The sequence below is a fragment of the Peromyscus eremicus genome, chromosome 14 (assembly GCF_949786415.1).
Source record: "Peromyscus eremicus chromosome 14, PerEre_H2_v1, whole genome shotgun sequence".
NCBI lineage: Eukaryota > Metazoa > Chordata > Mammalia > Rodentia > Cricetidae > Peromyscus > Peromyscus eremicus.
This window is the reverse complement of record NC_081430.1, coordinates 34,150,017-34,168,897: the sequence shown is the minus strand read 5'-3', so window position 1 is coordinate 34,168,897 and position 18,881 is coordinate 34,150,017. Positions and strand designations below refer to the sequence as shown.

At 36.4% G+C, this 18,881-nt stretch overlaps 1 protein-coding gene across 1 annotated transcript in view; it reads left to right on the top strand.

The window, feature by feature from the left end:
* Mis18bp1 (MIS18 binding protein 1) overlaps positions 1-16,023 on the top strand; it is a 32,808-nt gene extending 16,785 nt beyond the window's left edge. The window contains exons 9-15 of the mRNA XM_059279366.1: positions 2,125-2,941; positions 6,182-6,354; positions 7,773-7,933; positions 10,532-10,671; positions 12,710-12,806; positions 14,704-14,758; positions 15,126-16,023. Of these exons, the coding sequence (XP_059135349.1) occupies positions 2,125-2,941; positions 6,182-6,354; positions 7,773-7,933; positions 10,532-10,671; positions 12,710-12,806; positions 14,704-14,758; positions 15,126-15,223 (1,541 nt within the window). The 3' untranslated portion in view covers positions 15,224-16,023. The remainder of the gene's footprint in view (positions 1-2,124; positions 2,942-6,181; positions 6,355-7,772; positions 7,934-10,531; positions 10,672-12,709; positions 12,807-14,703; positions 14,759-15,125) is intronic.
* The last annotated feature ends 2,858 nt before the right edge of the window (positions 16,024-18,881 follow it).

The window sequence follows — 18,881 nt, the reverse complement described above, 5'->3', positions numbered from 1 at the left end:
TAATTGTGCTCATATGAATGTTTTCTTTTAGGAAATTAATGCCATAATTAAGATTTGATAACTTTTGATTTTCAGAGTAATTAAAGGCTATGTACCAAAATATAAAGTGCCTTTTCTCCAAATACTAACAAGTTCAAGATTTCATGTTACGTTAAGTCCATGGACCTAGTGATATTTTTACTATAACTGAAAAGCGAAAATGAAGAACTGTGAACATTCACAAAAGTGGGGAGGAATACAGTACTGTCTAGGCTACTAGATTCAAACAAATGAATTTAAAGTACCTAAAAGAAGCTGAATGTTTATTGAGATTGTTAAATAAAATGAAATGATTGAAAATATTCTCACTAGAAATATTTTGTTCAAAATGAGAATATTCAGATTTTTAAAACCTCCTTAGTGAGCTGGGTGGTGGTGGCGGTGCACTTTAATCCCAGAACTTGGGAGGCAGAGGCAGGTGGGGATCTCTGTGAGTTCCAGCATAGCCAAGGCTACAAAGAGAAATTCCATCTTGAAAAAAAAGAAAAGAAAAATTTCTAACTGAATGCTTTATTTGATTTATGTAAGGAATGGAAGAAAATACTTTGTAAATCTATGATTCATGAAAAATCTTGTGGAAACATTTTTGGTTTTTTTTTTTTTTCATTAGGATAGTGGTACTAATCAAATAAATTATCCACAAATTATAATTTTGAAGTTGCCCCCACCATTATTAACTGTTAACCGTTTATTTTGTTGTTTACCTTTTATGGCATGATATGTATACATAGTTGCAGTATGTTTGTTACGATGGTATGGTGATTTACAATTCTTAATAAGTGTCTTACTGTTCTTTTGCTATAAAGAAACACCATGACCAAGTCAACTTTTAGAAAGAAGTGTAATTGAGAGGCTTGCTTATAGTTTCAGAGGATTAGTCCATGGCCATCATGGCAGGGATCATGGCATTAGGTAGGCATGGTGCTGGAGCAGTAGCTGGGAGTTCACATCTGACCCTCAGACATGAGACAGAGCTAACTGGTAATGGCATGGGTTTTCGAAACCTCAAAGCCTGCTCCTCAGTGACACATCTTCTCCAACAGAGCCAAACCTACTAGTCCTTTGAAACAGTCTCACTCACTGGAGACCAAACATTCAAACATGTGGCCTGTGGTGGCCATTCTGGTTCAAACCACCACAATAAGCATAAGTAGAATTTAATGAAGTTAGAATTTCAGGTAGATTTGCTTCTAGTTTCTCAATTTTTAGATCAGACAGCTGGTCTCATGTGCTTTCATCCCCAGTAAGATGATAGAATAAAGATACCAAGTTCTGCAGTTTCTGTTACTTCCCATGATAATTCTTGGAGATCTGGAGAGATTTGAAAAAGGTGCTACATTGGCTACATTGGGGATGAAAGCAGAGCTACTGGTATGCATAGAGTTCCACATTTTTCTGATTGCTTAGGTTTAGTGACCCTAATGGATTTCTTCATCTCCTGTTTTACATTCTGAGAATTGATTCTTAAAACATTTGTTTAGTATCTACTAATACTTAAGAGTCTAATAACATCAGCCAAAAAAAAAGATTTATGAAAGTAAAGTTCTGACATTAATGATTTTCCTACTGTAACTAAAAGATGACTGGTGTACAATGAAAAGTAGGACACTAAAATGGCATTTTAAAAAAGTATTCTGGAAACTTAAAGGATGGAGAGCTTTAGTTCAAAGAATGGGGACAGTTTATGGACACAGTGGGTTAAAGAATAAGGTCTATGCAAGTAGTAGTTTGTCTTATAGATAGATAAGTAAAGGAAATTTTTCAGAGAGTAAACAATGACAGTTCAGGTCCAAGCATATTTGAAAAATACATGTTCTAATATTAACTCATAGAGAATGATTCTAATTTGAGGTCAGTGACAGATTGAAACTATACCGAAGGCCAGGTACAAAAGCTTACATGTATGCCAGTAAACTGGGAAGTCCTTGGCAGGATTGTGTAATTACATGCTTACATTTAAAGTGACAGTGATCTACATAGACCAGTGCTTTGTGTAACCTATGAGGAAAAATTGTTTTATTTCGTAAAAGTATTTTTTTCTATACTAAAGGGATTTTGGTTTTGGTTTTGTCCAATGCAATAAAGAGAGAACTGAAGTATTAGATGTACCCATTGATACACCGGACTCACTGGACTCACTGGAACAGCCTACCTCTGACAAAGAAAGAAAATACCTGCCTCTGAATCCGAAGGAAGTTTATGTTTTAATGACACCACTTAAAACTAGAAAGGTGATAGAGCAAAAATGTATAGAGCACAATCTCTCTATCAAAGGAGTACCTGATTTTTTCCAACCAAAGCATCAAGAAGAAAGTAAGTCAGATGTACATGTAAGTTCTATGCATAAGTCCTTAGAGACCTTTGAACACAGCATGGGTTATAAAAGTAACTCCAAGGAAGATTGCAGTGAATGTGATATACTCACTGTCAGACAGCAAATTCAGATACCTTGCCCTAAAAATAAGCAAATGGTCACCAGTGATTTTAAGAAGAATATCAAGTTGTCGTCGAAATTGAAGAAAACTGAAAATCAAGTAGCCGTATCACCTAACAGTCATTTCTCATCACTTTTGTCAAGTGAAGAGAATGAAACAGAGATTAGAAGTAAAACCAGAGCAAGAAATAGGAAAGAAAGGCTGATTGACCAGAGAAAAAACACGTGCAATATCACAAAAGATATCCTACTGGTTTCAGAATCTGAAGGTGAGAGTGGTTCTCTTATCACACCACAGAAACCTAGATCTTCTGCTAAAGAAACTCTTCCAAAATCTGGTGTTAGCAAGGACTTTCTAATTGAAGTTAAAGGATCTGATACAACAAACAGGCAACTGGTAGGCTGTCATCTACCTGATTTAATTGATAATGAAGAATGGAGTGAGCAAGAATTACAGAAGCTTCATCGGTAAGTAGTTTTGTCTCTGGAATATCTGCAGAATGCTTACAAAACAGGACAAAGGGCTTTATTTAATGATTCCGCATCAGTCTTAGGATAGTGATGTTAGGAACTATTCAGAAGAAATGAGCGATTATTCTTTCTGCTATTGGTGATAAATCACAATCTTTAAGAATTGAATTTGAAGCTGGGCAGTGGTGGCGCATGCCTTTAATCCCTCTTGGGAGGCAGAGGCAGGCAGAGCTCTGTGAGTTCAAGGCCAGCCTGGTCTACAGAGCAAGATTCAGGACAGGCTCCAAAGCTATACAGAGAAACCCTGTCTCAAAAAACCAAAAAAAAAAAAAAAAAAAAAAAAAAAAAGAATTGATGTTGAGGTTCAGCTGGAGAGAGGGCTCAGCAGTTAAGAGCACTGATTGCTCTTCCACAAGACCTGGGTTTGATTCCCAGCACCCACATAGTGATTTACAGCTTTCTATAACTCTAGTTCCAGGGAGTCTGATACTTTTCTGGCCTCTGTGCACAAACATAGATGCAGGCAAAACACTCACACTCAAAAAAAATTATTAAAAAGTATTAAATTTGACTATAGAGACTAAGAGTTTCAGTAGTGTGGTAGTATAGAAACTAGATGAGAATTGAGTCATGAAGCCTAAATGGGAAGATTAAAGAGATAGTACAACACATGTGGACAAATCAAGAAAATCGGAAATTGTCATTGCTTTTAATGTAACTTCGTATATTCTGCTTTAGATCAAAATCAGACCATGTTAACAATTTTACCTCTTCTAGCTATATCTCTCATCATTTCCTTATCATATAACTTCTTACCCTTTATATTTCAAAACATCTAAAAAGGTTTTTAATTTTTTTTACATCTCTAGACCTTCCCTCCCTTCTTTTCTTCTCCCCTCCTCCCCTCAGTGTTGGGGATCAGGCTCAGTGCCTTCTTTATATTAGGCAAACATTCTACCACTCAGCTAACACCTCAGTAGTCACATTTCTGTACTGTAAAGACTTAATTTCCAGTAAGGTCTAATAAGTGTGCTATGTTTATTGGACTGTACAGTTAAAACCTAGACAGAATGCTTGGAATCTTTTGTAAGTTTAGGAAAGTAAACAGTAGTGACTCAGTTGGAAAGTCTGGAATGTTACATATCACCAAACCTGGGGTGAATGTCCACTTTTTTTCCCTTTTGTATCTCCACCTAAGCTAGACTTAGGGATAAAAATGATCAAGAAATGGGCCCGTAAGCGTACTGTTTGCCCGTTCTAATTCTCGTTCTCTTGCTTTTCTTTCTCTGCCGTCCAGTCCCCTGTGATCCCACACAAAAACCTATTCTAGACCTCCCCAGTGATTGATGAGCATCTGAAAAATGCAAATTACTTCCCAGTCTGACTTCATGAATTGAAATCTTCAAGTGGTTCTTAATATTCAGCCCATTGCTTTGTATTTTTTTAATCGTATTTATAGCCTAGAAGATGTTTAGCATCTACCATATCACTGTAACAAGTTTATGAGAATATGTGCTTATGAGACTATAAAGAGAGTCTGACCTAATTAATTTAGATGGATATGTGAACTAAGAGGTGAAAGATAAATCAGAAGTGAGCCAAAGATTGAAGATAAGTGTAGTTCATATAGAAAGGAGAGGACATATTTAGAAATCTTGACAAAGGCTAGAAAGAATGGAGTACTGAAAGTTGAGGAGAGAGTGCAAACCTGACAGGACTAATGTCAGTCAGGGCATCACCACAAGTTATAGCAAGGATCTATTACTTTACCTGGAATAACCTGGAAGTTATTTACAATTACTGACTTATTAAATGCATTAAGAATAATTTTTTAATGAAAAATAGTTCTTTTAAAATATAGACAGTCCTAGATTTGCCAATAGCTTTATACACTACTAGGAAACTTGATAAAGTTGGAGTAATATTATTATATTAGTTAATTACCCCTCATCTGAAAACCTAAAAGCTCTAAAATCTAAAACTCTTTGTGAAACAGTTAACACTAGTGGAATATGCTTAACCTCCTGTGATGATGGATCACAGTTAGTACATAGGTGCGTTAAAATGTCTATATGAAATTATCTTCTAGAGGTTGATGTTGCTTAATGGTAGAGTGCTTTCCAGTTATCAACAAAACAAAATTATAATCACCTGTGGTCTGTATGTAGAAGGTATATAAGAACATGAATTAATTTCATGTTCTGACTGAATCCCATCCAAGTATATGTATCTTAAATCTGACACTCCTGTGTCTTAAGTTTCTGAGATAAGGAGTATTCACTCTACCATGTTAGGGTGATTTCTGAATTAGTTATCATCTGGCTGAATTGTCACCTTAACCACCACAAAGTCTTGATGGGAGTGTGAGGAGGTGGAAGTAGTAGGGTAGCCTTTAAACTGTTATTTGCAAATGAACTTTCAGAGTTTCATTTATAGGTTGAGACATAGTATTATTTATTTTCCTTAAACTTTTCATTTTTTTGCCTCACTTTCTCTAGTGCTGGGAGTACATGTGCATGCCATCATTCCCAGCTTCATTTTTATTAGTAGTAGTATTAAAGCATCAGTTGTATGTATTAATGTGTGCTATTTTCATTATATGCACATGTCATGCATTCATCATGCATGACCATGCCCATTCACCATTAACCATAAAACTATGTAAGACCTAGGAGTTCATCTGGCAGATTTAGCACTAGTAATACTTGATAAACAATATATAGAAGTTAATTTATGCCAGAATTCCCTCAAAGATCAAATCACTGAGTAGTTGAACTTCAGGGGGAAAATGTTAAAAGATTGGAAAAGATTTTATATTTAATAGAAATAGTTTGAAAGCATTTTATTAGACATGTACAGTTATATATTCTTCATATTGTAATTATATTGTAATAAGAAAGTTATGGAATAGAGGGAGATTGGTATCTTTTTTTCTGAATAGTTATCCAGAATGATTTTGGTTTAAAAATAGTCTTCCAGCGGGGCGGTGGTAGCGCACGCCTTTAATCCCAGCACTCGGGAGGCAGAGCCAGGTGGATCTCTGTGAGTTCGAGGCCAGCCTGGGCTACCAAGTGAGTTCCAGGAAAGGCACAAAGCTACACAGAGAAACCCTGTCTCAAAAAACCAAAAAAAAAAAAAGTCTTCCAGCTTAGTAAATATTACTGCCTTAGTATGCTCTCAGGAGATCCGTTTAGTGACTTGAATCTTTTGTTCTTAACTGTTTTTGGTCTCCCCTAGTGCTTTTACATCTCTTCCAAAGCACAAGCCTGGTTTTTGGTCAGATGTGGCTATGGCAGTTGGTTCTCGAACTGCTGATGAGTGCCAGAGGAAGTACATAGAAGATCCCCAAGGCAAAAGATCCCGAAAACATGTCTCTAAGAAAAAGCAAGCCGATTTCAAGGTCCAAAATGGTAACTTTTATCATTGTTTTCTTAGAGTGCTTAGTGTACTTCTAAATGCTTACGAATTATATTTTATGTTTATTTGTGAATCTTGTATCAGTTGTTTCCTTCAAAATTTAAAATCTTGAAAGATAATATTTTAAGCCTTAACCTATGTAGCTAATTCTATTAATAATAGTTTAGTGGCCTTTTGCTCAGAATTTGTTCTAGTAAGTTTGAAATTTGATACATATTGCAATATCTGAGGGTATAATTTAGCTCGAGCATTTGCTTACAGTCCCTGTCATACTTTATGAAAAACTAATAAATTTTGTTTTTGTAATCTGAAATGCACTCCTATCTGTTGCTTGTCAGAGAAGTCCCATAGTAATTTGTTGGAGAGGCAAAGGTCTCAGTTCGTTGTCCAGACTGAGCTCAAGAGAGCCTCCAAGTAGCTGGGACTACGGGCTTGTGTCAAGGTGCCATGTTCCAAAGCCACCGCCTTTTTGTGTGTGTGTGTGTGTGTGTGTGTGTGTGTGTGTGTGTGTGTGTGTGTGTGTCTGAGCTGTGCCTAGTGAGCTTTGTTAGGGCTTCAGCTTCAGGAATAAAAGTTTTAGATGGGAGGCTGCCTCCTACCTTTGGGCTTGGGGTTTTTTTTTTATAATTTAAATTTTTAGCATTTATTTATATGTGTGTGTGTGCATGTGCATGCTTGCATGCTTGTGTGTGTGTGTGCGCCAAGGCATGAGAATGAAGGTCAGAGGACAGTGTTAGGGAGTTGGTTCTCTTCCACCATGCAGGCCCCAGGGATTGAACTCTGGTTGTCAGGCTTGGAGGAAGGTCCTTTACCTACCTCAGAGTCCTTTCTGGCCCACCCTTGGTTGGTATAAGGAAATACACAGGGATTAAGTCATTCTTAGAACAAAACATTTTTAAAAAGTGAGTAGGGCTGGAGAGATGGCTCAGAGGTTAAGAGCACTTGTTACTGTTGCAGAGGACCCAGGTTTGGGTCTCAGCAACTCAAATGATGGCTCACACCATCCATAATACCAGTTCCGGAGGATCCAGTGCTCTCCTCTGACCTTCATAGGCACCAAGTATGCCTGTGGTGCAAAACACACACATAAAATCAATCTTTTTGTTTGTTTGTTTGTTTTTGTTGTTGTTTTGTTTTGGGTTTTTTTGGTTTTTTCGAAACAGGGTTTCTCTGTGTAGTTTTGGAGCCTGTCCTGGATCTTGCTTTGTAGATCAGGCTGGCCTTGAACTCACAGAGATCCGTCTGCCTCTGCCTCCCGAGTGCTGGGATTAAAGGTGTGTGCCACCACCGCCCAGCAAAATAAATCTTTAAAAATTATTTGTTCTGTAGGAAACAAAGTAAGAGAGGGTTTTAGTTTTATAAAGCAGGTAAAATTACCAGACCATTATCAAAATGTTTTATTAACTCTTAGGTGAGAAAGACAATGCTGCTGAGCAAAAGACTATTAAGATAACTGCCAGAGTGGGAACTCTTAAAAGGAAACGACAAATGCGAGATTATCTGGAACAGCTGCCCAAAGACAATCACGATGATTTTTTCAGTGCGACACCCTTGCAGAAACAGAGAGTACTGGTAGGAGTGCTGACTGCATGAAGTCTGCATTTTTATATTGGTTCTGATATTTTTCATTTTTATATACTGTTAGTGTTTATCACTAATATTACAGTCAAGGATCTGTAGTCTTTACATACATGAACAAAGTACAGGAAGAGATCTACTGATGCATGCTGTTTTTACCAGTTTCTAGAGTCTGCTCTTGAGTGTTTAGTACTGGTATAACCAAATACAAGATGAAGAGATGGGCCAAGGACATTAAAAGATAGACGACACTCATTTTTCTTTGACAAAGAGTAAGCAAAGCAACTGGGTCGAGAGCTGCACTTTGAAAGTTTAGACTTACAAGCTGAGCATTTGGAGACCAACTGGAATACATACAGCTCTGGGGGATAGAGGCCTTTGAATCTCCATCCCTGGGTCCTCACAAATGTCACTATACTAGAACAAGGGCTCATCCTCACTAAACCAGCTAGCCCCAGCAGAGCAACTATTGCAGTACCCGGACAGTGCCCTGCACTACAGGAGACAGGTGGTGAAGCTGTGATCGTTTCAAAGGTTCCCATAAAGCAAATGAATTGTTTTGTGCTTTGGAATCTGTATCATATAATTAGTCCACTTAATTCTCATAAAGAATCTATATAAGGTTAGATGAGATGAGTGCTACAAAACTGATTTTATATGTAGAAAAACTTACATGTAGAAAGACTCCTCAAAACTGAAGCAGTTAAGCAAAATTGCAGGATCTAAAGCCAACATATGGGGCTGGGGATGTTGCTCAGTGGTTACATGTACCAGGCCCTGTGTTTTATCACTTATCGTCACAAAACTAGCATTTACAAAAGAAGTAGCACTTATATACACCCTCAGTGAACCGGCTGAAGAAAAATAAAAAAGCATTTCCATTTGCAATATTCAAGAAAACAAAAGACATTGGAAGAAATTTAATCAAGTGGGTAAAAGATCTCCACAATGAAATTGATTTTAGAAAAAGGAAAAAACTTATTAAAAAAATTGAGGACACTTGCCGGGCGGTGGTGGTGCACGCCTTTAATCCCAGCAGAGACAGGCGGATCTCCGTGAGTTTGAGGCCAGCCTGGGCTACCAAGTGAGTTCCAGGAAAGGCGCAAAGCTACACAGAGAAACCGTCTCGAAAAACAAAACAAAACAAAACAAAACAAAACAAAAAAAAAAATTGAGGACACTAATAAATGGAAAGATGTTTGTACATTGGAAGAATTAATATTGCTAAAATACCCATAATGTTCAAATGACATTCTTCATTGAATTAGGAAAAAAAAATCACAAAGTTCATATAGAAACAAAAAACCCAGGATAGCCAAGGGAATCCCAACTCAGAACAACCAAACAAAGACAGAAGAAAAATAGATAGCAGTTATTTATCTTATTTTTCTATACCATAAGTCCACTTCTGTGTTTTGCTTTTTTCTCCCTTCATTTTTTTGAGACATGGTCTTGCAATATACTGCCAGGCTGGCCTTGAATCCACATACTTCTGCATCAGTCTCCTGTGCAATTATAGCCAGGCCTCTTCACTTTATGATTTTACTGTAAAGGTAAATAAAATCTTAAGAGTTGACTTGGCTATTGGAAATAATAGTGTAAAACTAGTTGAGTTGCCACTAAGTGTCAAAACAGTAGTGAATGAATTTAAGTTTTGTTGTAGTAACATCTAAATTCAGCAACTTATGAGCCAAATCCAGTGTCTCATCTATTTTAAATAAAAAACAAAAAACAAAAAATTAATGAAAAAAGGATTGTGCGTGCATGGTGTGCATGTGGAAGGAAGTAGGGACAGTTTTATGGAGTCACTTCTCTCCTTCCACCAATATATGGGGCTAGGAATGCCGCTCTGGTTACATGTACCAGGCCCTAGGCTCCGTCTCCATCACTTCTCAGTGACTAACTTTACATGGGTCCAGGGATCGAACTCGTCACCTGGTTTCAAATGGACCTTTACTGGCTGGGCCATCTTGTTAGGTCTTTTACACGGGTTGGTTTTTTGTTTTTTTGTGGGTTTTTTTGTTGTTGTTGTTGTTGTTTTGGGGTTTTTGTTTGTTTGTTTGGTTGCTTGGTTTTCCAGACAGGGTTTCTCTGTTTAGCTTTTGGAGACTGTCCTGGAACTCACTCTGTAGACCAGGCTGGTCTCAAACTCACAGAGATCCGCCTGTCTCTGCCTCCCAAGTGCTAAGATTAAAGACGTGTGCCACTGCTTCCCATTACATGTTTTTATAAACAAAGTTTTATTGGAACACAACCATACTCATTTGTTTTCATATTATATATTATTATATATTATAGCTTTCATACTTCAATTAGAAGCTTGAGTAATTGGGAAAGACTATATAGATATAAAGCCTAAAAGCTTTAAAGATGCTTAGAAAATACTTGACTACCTCTGCTCTCCATAGCCTTTAGAAATAGGTGTAATTGTATTTTTCACAAGAGAAAATAGTTTTTGTAGTGAATATTCTGTGTTTTATTATTTTTAATTTTAAAGCTTGAAAAAGATTATAGAGGAAAAAACCTAATCCAGAAAATTATTTTGTAATGAGAAAATTTTGAGTATGCATGGTAAAAATATTTGTTTTCTAGTTGCCAAGTTTTCAATACAGTCAAGATGATGATTTTCTGCTAGATATGGACAGGAATACAGCATCTCCATCATCAGTTGCTTTGTCAGACACTCCACAATGTCAGCATGTCAGTCCTGGTATGCTAGCCCCTGTAAAAAGGTAAATGTGAATGTGCTATTAATATTTTAATTTACTCAGGAACATTGAAACATTTTGTAAAATGATAAACATAGATGCATCAAGGAGAAGAGTTAACATTTTAAAAAAATGAAGAATAGATACTTCTAAAATTTAAGGATGGATAGCTTTAACAAGTTAGGGGTTATACGTAGTACATAATATTAGAAACAGAATAGTTTTTCTTGAAAAGTTTAAAATATATATAAAAAAAAAACCTAGTGAATCTTTGTGGTATTATATTGTCAGGTTAACAGTCTTTGTAACTTAAATGCAAAATAATCCACAAGTCATTAATGAAAAAGTTAATAATTTTATGTTTTGCTACCAATCACTGTAAACAATATAAAAACAGAAAAGAGTGTTCTGTTGGGTCTGGAGAAATGGCTCAGTGGTAAAGAACACTTTAGTGTTCTTGCAGAGGACCTAAATTAGGTTCCTAGCCCCTACGTCAGGCAGTTCTCTACTCATTTATTTCCTCCAGCTCCAGGAGTTCTGACTACTTCTGGCCTCCATGAGCAGTGCACTCATGTGTATAACCTCCCGGCTTCCACATGCACACATAACTAATACTCTAAAATCTTCAAAAAAAAATATAATGTAGCTTAATACAAAAATGTTCATGTCTCTAATATATTTAGCATTACGGCCACTTAACAATGAATCAGTCATTTTTTCATGGCATGTTAGTGAAAAAATACACATCAGTATTATCTGTGCAGCTGCATTTGTTGGTAACTATTTATATAACTATGAACTTTGACCCAGGAATCCTACTTTAGTGTTGCAGTATTCAAGGAGGCTAGAAGTTATCTTGCTAAGCATGGTGGTACATGCCTTTAATCCCAGCACTTGGAAGTCAGAGACACAAATCACTGAGTTTGATGACAGCAGGGCTACATAGTAAGATACTATCTCAAAATTTGAAAAGGGGTGTGTGTATGTGGTTACTTTTAATGATAGTTTTAAAACTTCTAAAGTGAAAAACTTAACTTGTTGTACAAAACAATCATTTGGAAAGTAGACCTATAGGCTGCTAATCTGGGTAGACGTGTCATTCACTAAGCAGTATATTAGCAGCTGATGGATTTATTCATTTGAATAGCAATGTTTGTGATTAAGATACATATCTTAATATATAATCAAATTTATAAATTTTTACATGTCGTATCTTTGTAGCTGCTCCAAAATAATCAATAAGGAAAAAAGATAATAGACCGTACATGTAAGATCTTGAGGCCAAGGGAGAGAATGCAAATAGCTATCTGTTTGACTTCAGCTTTTGTATGTACATTACAGATCAATCATCTTTGCTAAACTAAACTCTTCATAGTGAGGAAAGGGGACAAGAAACACAATTATCTAGAAAGAAAAGGCTTGCTAAGTTGGATTGGAAACTTAATTGGAAGATACTAATTGATAGTTTTTGTACATCATAGCCTAAAAGTGATCAACTCCAATATCCAATTTAGATTAATGGAAGTGAACAGGAAAAAATACCAAAGACAGGAAGTTAAGCGTTTTAGGGATAAACCTATATGGATGTCTTAGTTACTGTTCTGTTGCTGTGAAGAGACTCCATGACTATAACATCTGCTATAAAAAAAAAAAAAAAAGCATTTAACTGGGGCTTGCTTGCAGTTCCAAAGATTTAGTTCATTCTCATTATGGTGAGAGTATGTAGACAGTGCTGTAGAAGTAGCTGAGAGTTCTACATCTGGATCTGCAGGCAGCAGGGAGAGAAGGACACTGGGCCTGGCTTAGGCTTTTGAAACCTTAGCCTATCCCTAGTGACATACTTCCTCCAACAAGGCCACACCTTCTAATCCTTCTCTTGTAGTGCCATTCTTATTCAAACCACCACAGTGGGATAGTGGCCAAAATAAAAACATAATTTCCTAGAATATTCTTTTGAGAGAAGTTAAGTAAATTTTAGATTTTTATTAATTGCTGTTCAGCATATGGGTAAAATTATGATAATGTTGACTTGACATCTTGATATTATTTTGTATTCACACAGTGATGATTATGATAAATATGTTTTCCATATGCAAAAAAATGCTAAAAAATGTGGCAAGAGTAATGGCTTTGTCTGGGGCAACATTAGGAAAAAGACAGTAAGTATTTTTATTATTTATCTGACACTTTTATGTTGAATAGTTATAACACTTGATAAATTGTGGTCGGTATAAATTGTATAACAGTCTTTCCTCTCTAGGAACTTATAACCTAATCTAATTCTAATATGAAGCTATTAGTGAAGTAAATACATACACACTGTAGAATTATTTATAGATGACAGCTATATCAATTGAATGAAGATGAGAATGGGTAAAAATTCTCATTTGAAAACTAATTGGAATATACCAGTCCAAAAAGGCCATTTAAAGCAATATACAAAAATATTGTATCCGTTCAACAACTGTGAATCCAGACAAATTGATTTATGGCCTATATAGAATAAGAATTTTATCCAGTCTCTTACATCTTTGAAACAGGTTCAGATTCTTTCAGCTTTAGTGACTCAATTTGTTTTAGCATTCCAGTATTTAAAATCCAAACACAGAAAGTTACTTAGGAAAGTAATTCTTCAGGCTAAATATGGCCATCTTTTCCTCTCTTTAAAATCTTTATACTACAAATTTGTTAAGTAAAATTCTTCTCAGATTGGGATTATATAATCATACTTATCTTCATGAGTTTAGCCACAAGAAATAGTAAATACTTCTTCAGAGACCTTGGTTTAAAATTAACTTAGTGGCTCATTACTTAAAAAGAAATCCATTTTATAAGTGAACTAGGCAGACTACTTCTCAGTACTCTTCAGATACTTGATTTTTTTTCTATCTCCTTATTCCTTAATGAGAATGAAACTTTGGTTCTTGCAAAATGACCTGAAATTAACATTGTTAGGAAGCCTTGAAATAGGAATCCAAAGATTAGACTTTTGGTCTGTTTTTTTGGTTGTGTTCATAAAGTACCTTAAGTAACTATTTCCTTCATCTAAATGTTTGTAGAAGTCACTTGAGATCTTGTGAAGTCAAGATTCTGATGCAGTAGACTTGAGAAATTCACGTTTCTAATAATCCCCAAGTGATGTCCATTTTGTTGATCCATAGACCATGGATCAGCACAGCAAATTAGTGCACTTGATTGTTTTCTCTACTCAATGAGGAGAGGTAAATTGTGATAATCTTTGGGTCCTTCCTATTAGAAACACATTTTTCTTTCTCTTTCCTTTTTTGTTTTTTTGTTGTTGTTTTGAGACATGGTAGGGCTACATGGCTCTTTGTAGCCCTGGCTGTCCAGGAACTCCCTTTGTAGAACAGGGTGGCTTCACACTCAGAGACCTCAGAGACCCACCTACATCTGCAACCCAAGTGTTGGGATTAAAGGCACCCACCACCACATGGGCCTATTTGATTGTTTTACTTAATGTGTTAAAATTAAGCAATGAACAAAATTGAGATTTACCCAGTTCTTTTTCATAGTCTAGTATTTGTAGCCAGTGTGTTAGTGTGGAAAGAGCCCAGAATTTTGTGTTAAAAGTACTCATTTCAAGGTCTAATTACCAGTAGCAGCCTCATTACACTACGAAAGTGACTAGACTTTTCTAATTTATGCATATTTAGATAAAGACAATGGCTTGTCACTGAGTGGTTACGAGAAGTAAATGATGTCTTTATCTCATCTTACAGGGATAATAATAAAGTATTCTAAACCAAGATAAGTACTGAGTATATTTGGGCAACTTTTATAGGCTATAGACTATTCTTTGCCTTCTGTAGCATTAGCTGATAGTATTTTCTTATGGATATAAACGTTTGCCAGCAGTGGGAAACAGCACTAAGTTATGGGTTTTGCTCTGGATAAACTCAAGATTTTGGTTGCTTTAGTTATAAAAGTGATGTAACAGGCCTATGTTTAAAGTACTCTGGGGATAAAGCATGCTTGATTTCATCTAGGAGGCATCACAGGAGATGCAATTTGCCACTAACATACACTCTTTTATAGGTTGAAAATGATCTCTCATCTCTAACATCAATACGAAAAACCCTGTTTAACAAAGGTATTTATTTCATAGCTTAGTTCTATTACAATATGATCTCTATTTGATAGTATTACAATTAACTGGTTCTCAAGTAGACAGACCTATCATTTAATTTGTTGGAGTTGGTTTCACTTCTATTAAAATTACTGAAGATCGTGGGCGGTGGTGGCGCACACCTTTAATCCCAGCACTTGGGAGGCAGAGCCAGGCGGATCTCTGTGAGTTCGAGGCCAGCCTGGGCTACCAAGTGAGTCCCAGGAAAGGCGCAAAGCTACACAGAGAAACCCTGTCTCGAAAAACCAAAAAAAAAAAAAAAAAAAAAAAAAAAAAAATTACTGAAGATTACTAAATATACTAATCCTTTTCATTAAATTTTTCTTTACAGATTTAGGTGAAAACACTGCTATTGCAAAGTGTTTCGTTGATGATGCCATAGAATCAGATGAAGAAGAGAAAGATTATTACTTTTCTAATTCTGACTGATAGTAAATACATTTGCAGGAGTTTTACCATCAAGCAGAGCATTCTTATATTCTCATTTGATGAATGGGTATTTTCTTTGTAATAAGGGGATGTAGATTTGTTTCCAAACGATGTCTTATGTTTGTATGCAAGGTTAACATCCTGTAGAGCATTCCTGAGTGTTACAGTATAATACAAGTAAAATTACTTTGCCTGTGTATGTAGATGTAAGTTTTATTTTTGTAATATTAATGTATATAAAGCTTAAGTTTCTTGAACACCCAAGTCTGTTTACTTTAGTAATCATGTCTCACATAGGTTTTTAAATAAATTTTTAAAAACCTTGAAGTGAGGAGAGGTAAGGAGCTGGAATTAGAGTTTGGATTGGTGAATACTGGAATGAAAATTTATAGTATTTTGCTGCCTGGTTCATTGACTGTTTCAGTTATGTTATTCAGTTGGTCTATGTTTTACATGTTTTCTTCTGATAGTTTTTCTTAAAATTTATCATAACTTGGTCTGTTTGTGAAACCTCTATCTCTAATTCATTGTTCTCTATTATTTTATAAAGTGAACCAGAGGACAGGTTCTGTTATATTCTGCAGCCATGTTATGTACAGTTGATAGATCTACCTTTATAAGGAATTACTCTGCCATAATAATCAGGTTTTCCCTTTCTGACAGCTCCTTTAGAAGCTGACTTTTATTCTGCCATTGTTTTAAGTTTGACATAAGTTATTTGTCCTCTGGTTGCATTACATATTCATCTACCCTTTGCATCCAGTTAGACTGTTCAAATAAAATTTTAAATTTGTATAGTATTTGTTTACGGATTTTTTTCTTTTTAAATTATTTAATCAGAAAAAGAATGCATTTTGTTAGTGTGTTACAGCTATGAGAAGGAATTTTTTTCCCAATGCACATGTTAAAGCTTGTTTAGAAAGGTATCCTGGCAGCCTGGAGACAAGGAATACACAAAGTCACACAACACAGCAAACCTCACATGAGATTTATTGGGAGGGGGAAAAAAACCCAGGAGTGTAGCATGAATCTTAGAGAGTCTTATTAATAAAATCAAACCTGAGGCCAGTTATTGGGGTGAATGCTGGAAAATCAGAGAAGCCACAGCTGTCTCACCTCGCCGGATCCTCAGCTGGTCTTGTTTCCTCAGACTGGAGGCCTCTGAGTCCTCATCCAGAATGGGTCTCAGCTGAACTGTTGCTCAAAAGCCTGAATGCTTAACCAGGCCAAATGCTTAACCAGCCAAAATGCTTCTAGTTCCTGGTCCTCACGCCTTATATATCTTTCTGCCTTCTACCATCACTCCCTGGGATTAAAGGTGTATGTCACCATGCCTGGCTGTTTCCAATGTGGTCTTGAACTCAGAGATCCCAGATGGATTTCTGCTTGTGGAATGCTAGGATTAAAGGTGTGAGTGCCACCATTTTCTAGCCTTTGTATCTAGTGGCTGTTCTGTCTCTGACCCCAGATAAGTTTATTAGGGTGTACAATATTTTGGGGAACACAATAACCCCACACAGGAGGGTGGCTGCGTCTTCTTGGGCAAGCAGCAAATAACTTAGCAGAAGAAAGGGTTTATATAGGATTTCTTGGGGGTGGAGGTTTTCAGGGTGGGGAACTGGTGGGATTTCAAGTCTTGAGCTTGGGCTTTTTACTCAGTAAGGTGGAGCTTGGTTGACTGCATCCGATGGGGCTGGGTTCAGCAATATGGTTCTTAGAGTATTATGTGGGAGGAACATGGCTTTTGGAGGTCCTCCAGTGGGGCCTGGCCACTCTTGATCCTGGAGTGCCTTACAGTTACTGCTCCCTCTTAAGTTTCCTAAAAACACACTGGAACATATAGTACAAATCATTCATTCATTCCCTCTCTTTGTTTCTGTCTGTCTCTCTTCTCCCAGTCAAGGTCTCACTGTGTATCCTGGAACTCAATATGTAGAGCAGGCTTTTTTATTAAGCCAGTTGCTAGGCCTGGTGCTTCAGTCATGTTTCAGCTATAAGGCAGGAAGAACTGCAAGTTTGAGACCAACCTAGACAATTTAATAAGACTCTGTCTCAAAAACAAAATTAAGGGGATCAAAAGATGGCTCAGCAGTTAGGAGTACTTGCTGCTCTTGTTGACATGAAATTTGGTGTCCTCCACCTATGTTAGACAATGCATAACACCTGTAATTCTAGCTCAAGGAGACAGATTACTCTCTTTTGGCTGCCACAGGAATCTGCACTCAAATATGCACAAACACACACATACACGTAATTAAAAAGAAAAACAGTAAGAAAAGGTGGTTTAAAAACATAAAACATAGGAAGTTCTTAAGTGGTGGGAGGAAGCTGGGCAAAGCAATTAGAATGCAGGTTCAATTCCCAGTAATGCTCCTCTCCCGCCCCCCATGGCCAACAAAACCAGCAGGTGTTGGTAGCTATAAAAAAGGATGTTTTAGAGCCCCTGCCCCCCCCCAAAAAAAAAAACAAAACAAGGGTTTGAGCTGTCAATCCTTAATGTGATACTTTGCTGGTTGAGATTAATAGGTAGTATTTTAGAAGAGGGCCACTAGATCTGCTTTATAGCTAGCAATATTTAAGCCTACACTGACTAGATAATCAGTGTGGATTTGGATTTGAAGTAATTGCTAATTGTGTACTGGTCAATATTTTTGAATACTTTTTTTCGATGATTTTAACAATTTTGAACAGATAAATCACTGGCATTTTAGGAGATGGGGTTTTAAAATTATTTCAGATGAACAAAATTCAGAACTGAGTAACATTTTTATAAAAAGTTTCTTCCTGGGTTTTGTTTCAAATTGCCAGTATAAATATGAACAAGCTAATTATTTCAAGACCTAATTTTTATGATCCAATAGAAAATAAAAAAGCACGTTGAATTAGATGCATTCTGAAGTTCCTGTCATGTGTAAAGTTAGGGAAGCTCTCTTGTGACTCAATAGGAGAAAGGATGGAGGCGAGGACATCCACTGGCAGAAGAAACAGTCTTATTCACATTGCAGATATAAACAGACCCATCTTAAAATATTTACGGCGTAAGAATGAGTTAAAGCAAAAGTTCATGTTAAAATATTGACTGTATTTGGAGACATTTAGGGGAAATTATATAACTTAAATATTTGATCTTAATTATTAAATCATTTGCCTCACAACATACATTTTACTCAGTATATATTTAGACTTCTTTTTTTTTTTTGTTTGTTTGTTTTTTTGTTTTTCGAGACAGGGTTTCTCTGTGTAGTTTTGCGCCTTTCCTGGGACTCACTTGGTAGCCCAGGCTGGCCTCGAACTCACAGAGATCCGCCTGCCTCTGCCTCCTGAGTGCTGGGATTAAAGGCGTGCGCCACCACCGCCCGGCCATATTTAGACTTCTTAATACATTTATTTTATTTTATTTTATTTATTTTTTTTTTTTGTGTGTGTGTGTGTGTGTACGTGTGTACATGTGAGTGTACTGCACAAGGAGGCTAGAGAAATTGGATGCACCAAAGCTGGAGTTAGGCAGTTCTAAGTCACCTGATGGGGGTTCTGAGTCTGAAAGAGCAGTGTGTGCTCTTAACCTGAGCCATCTCTTAAGGTCCTAGACTTAGTACACTTAGTATGTTAAATATTATAATTCATATACATGTTATTTATAAACAGTTCTTACCAGTTA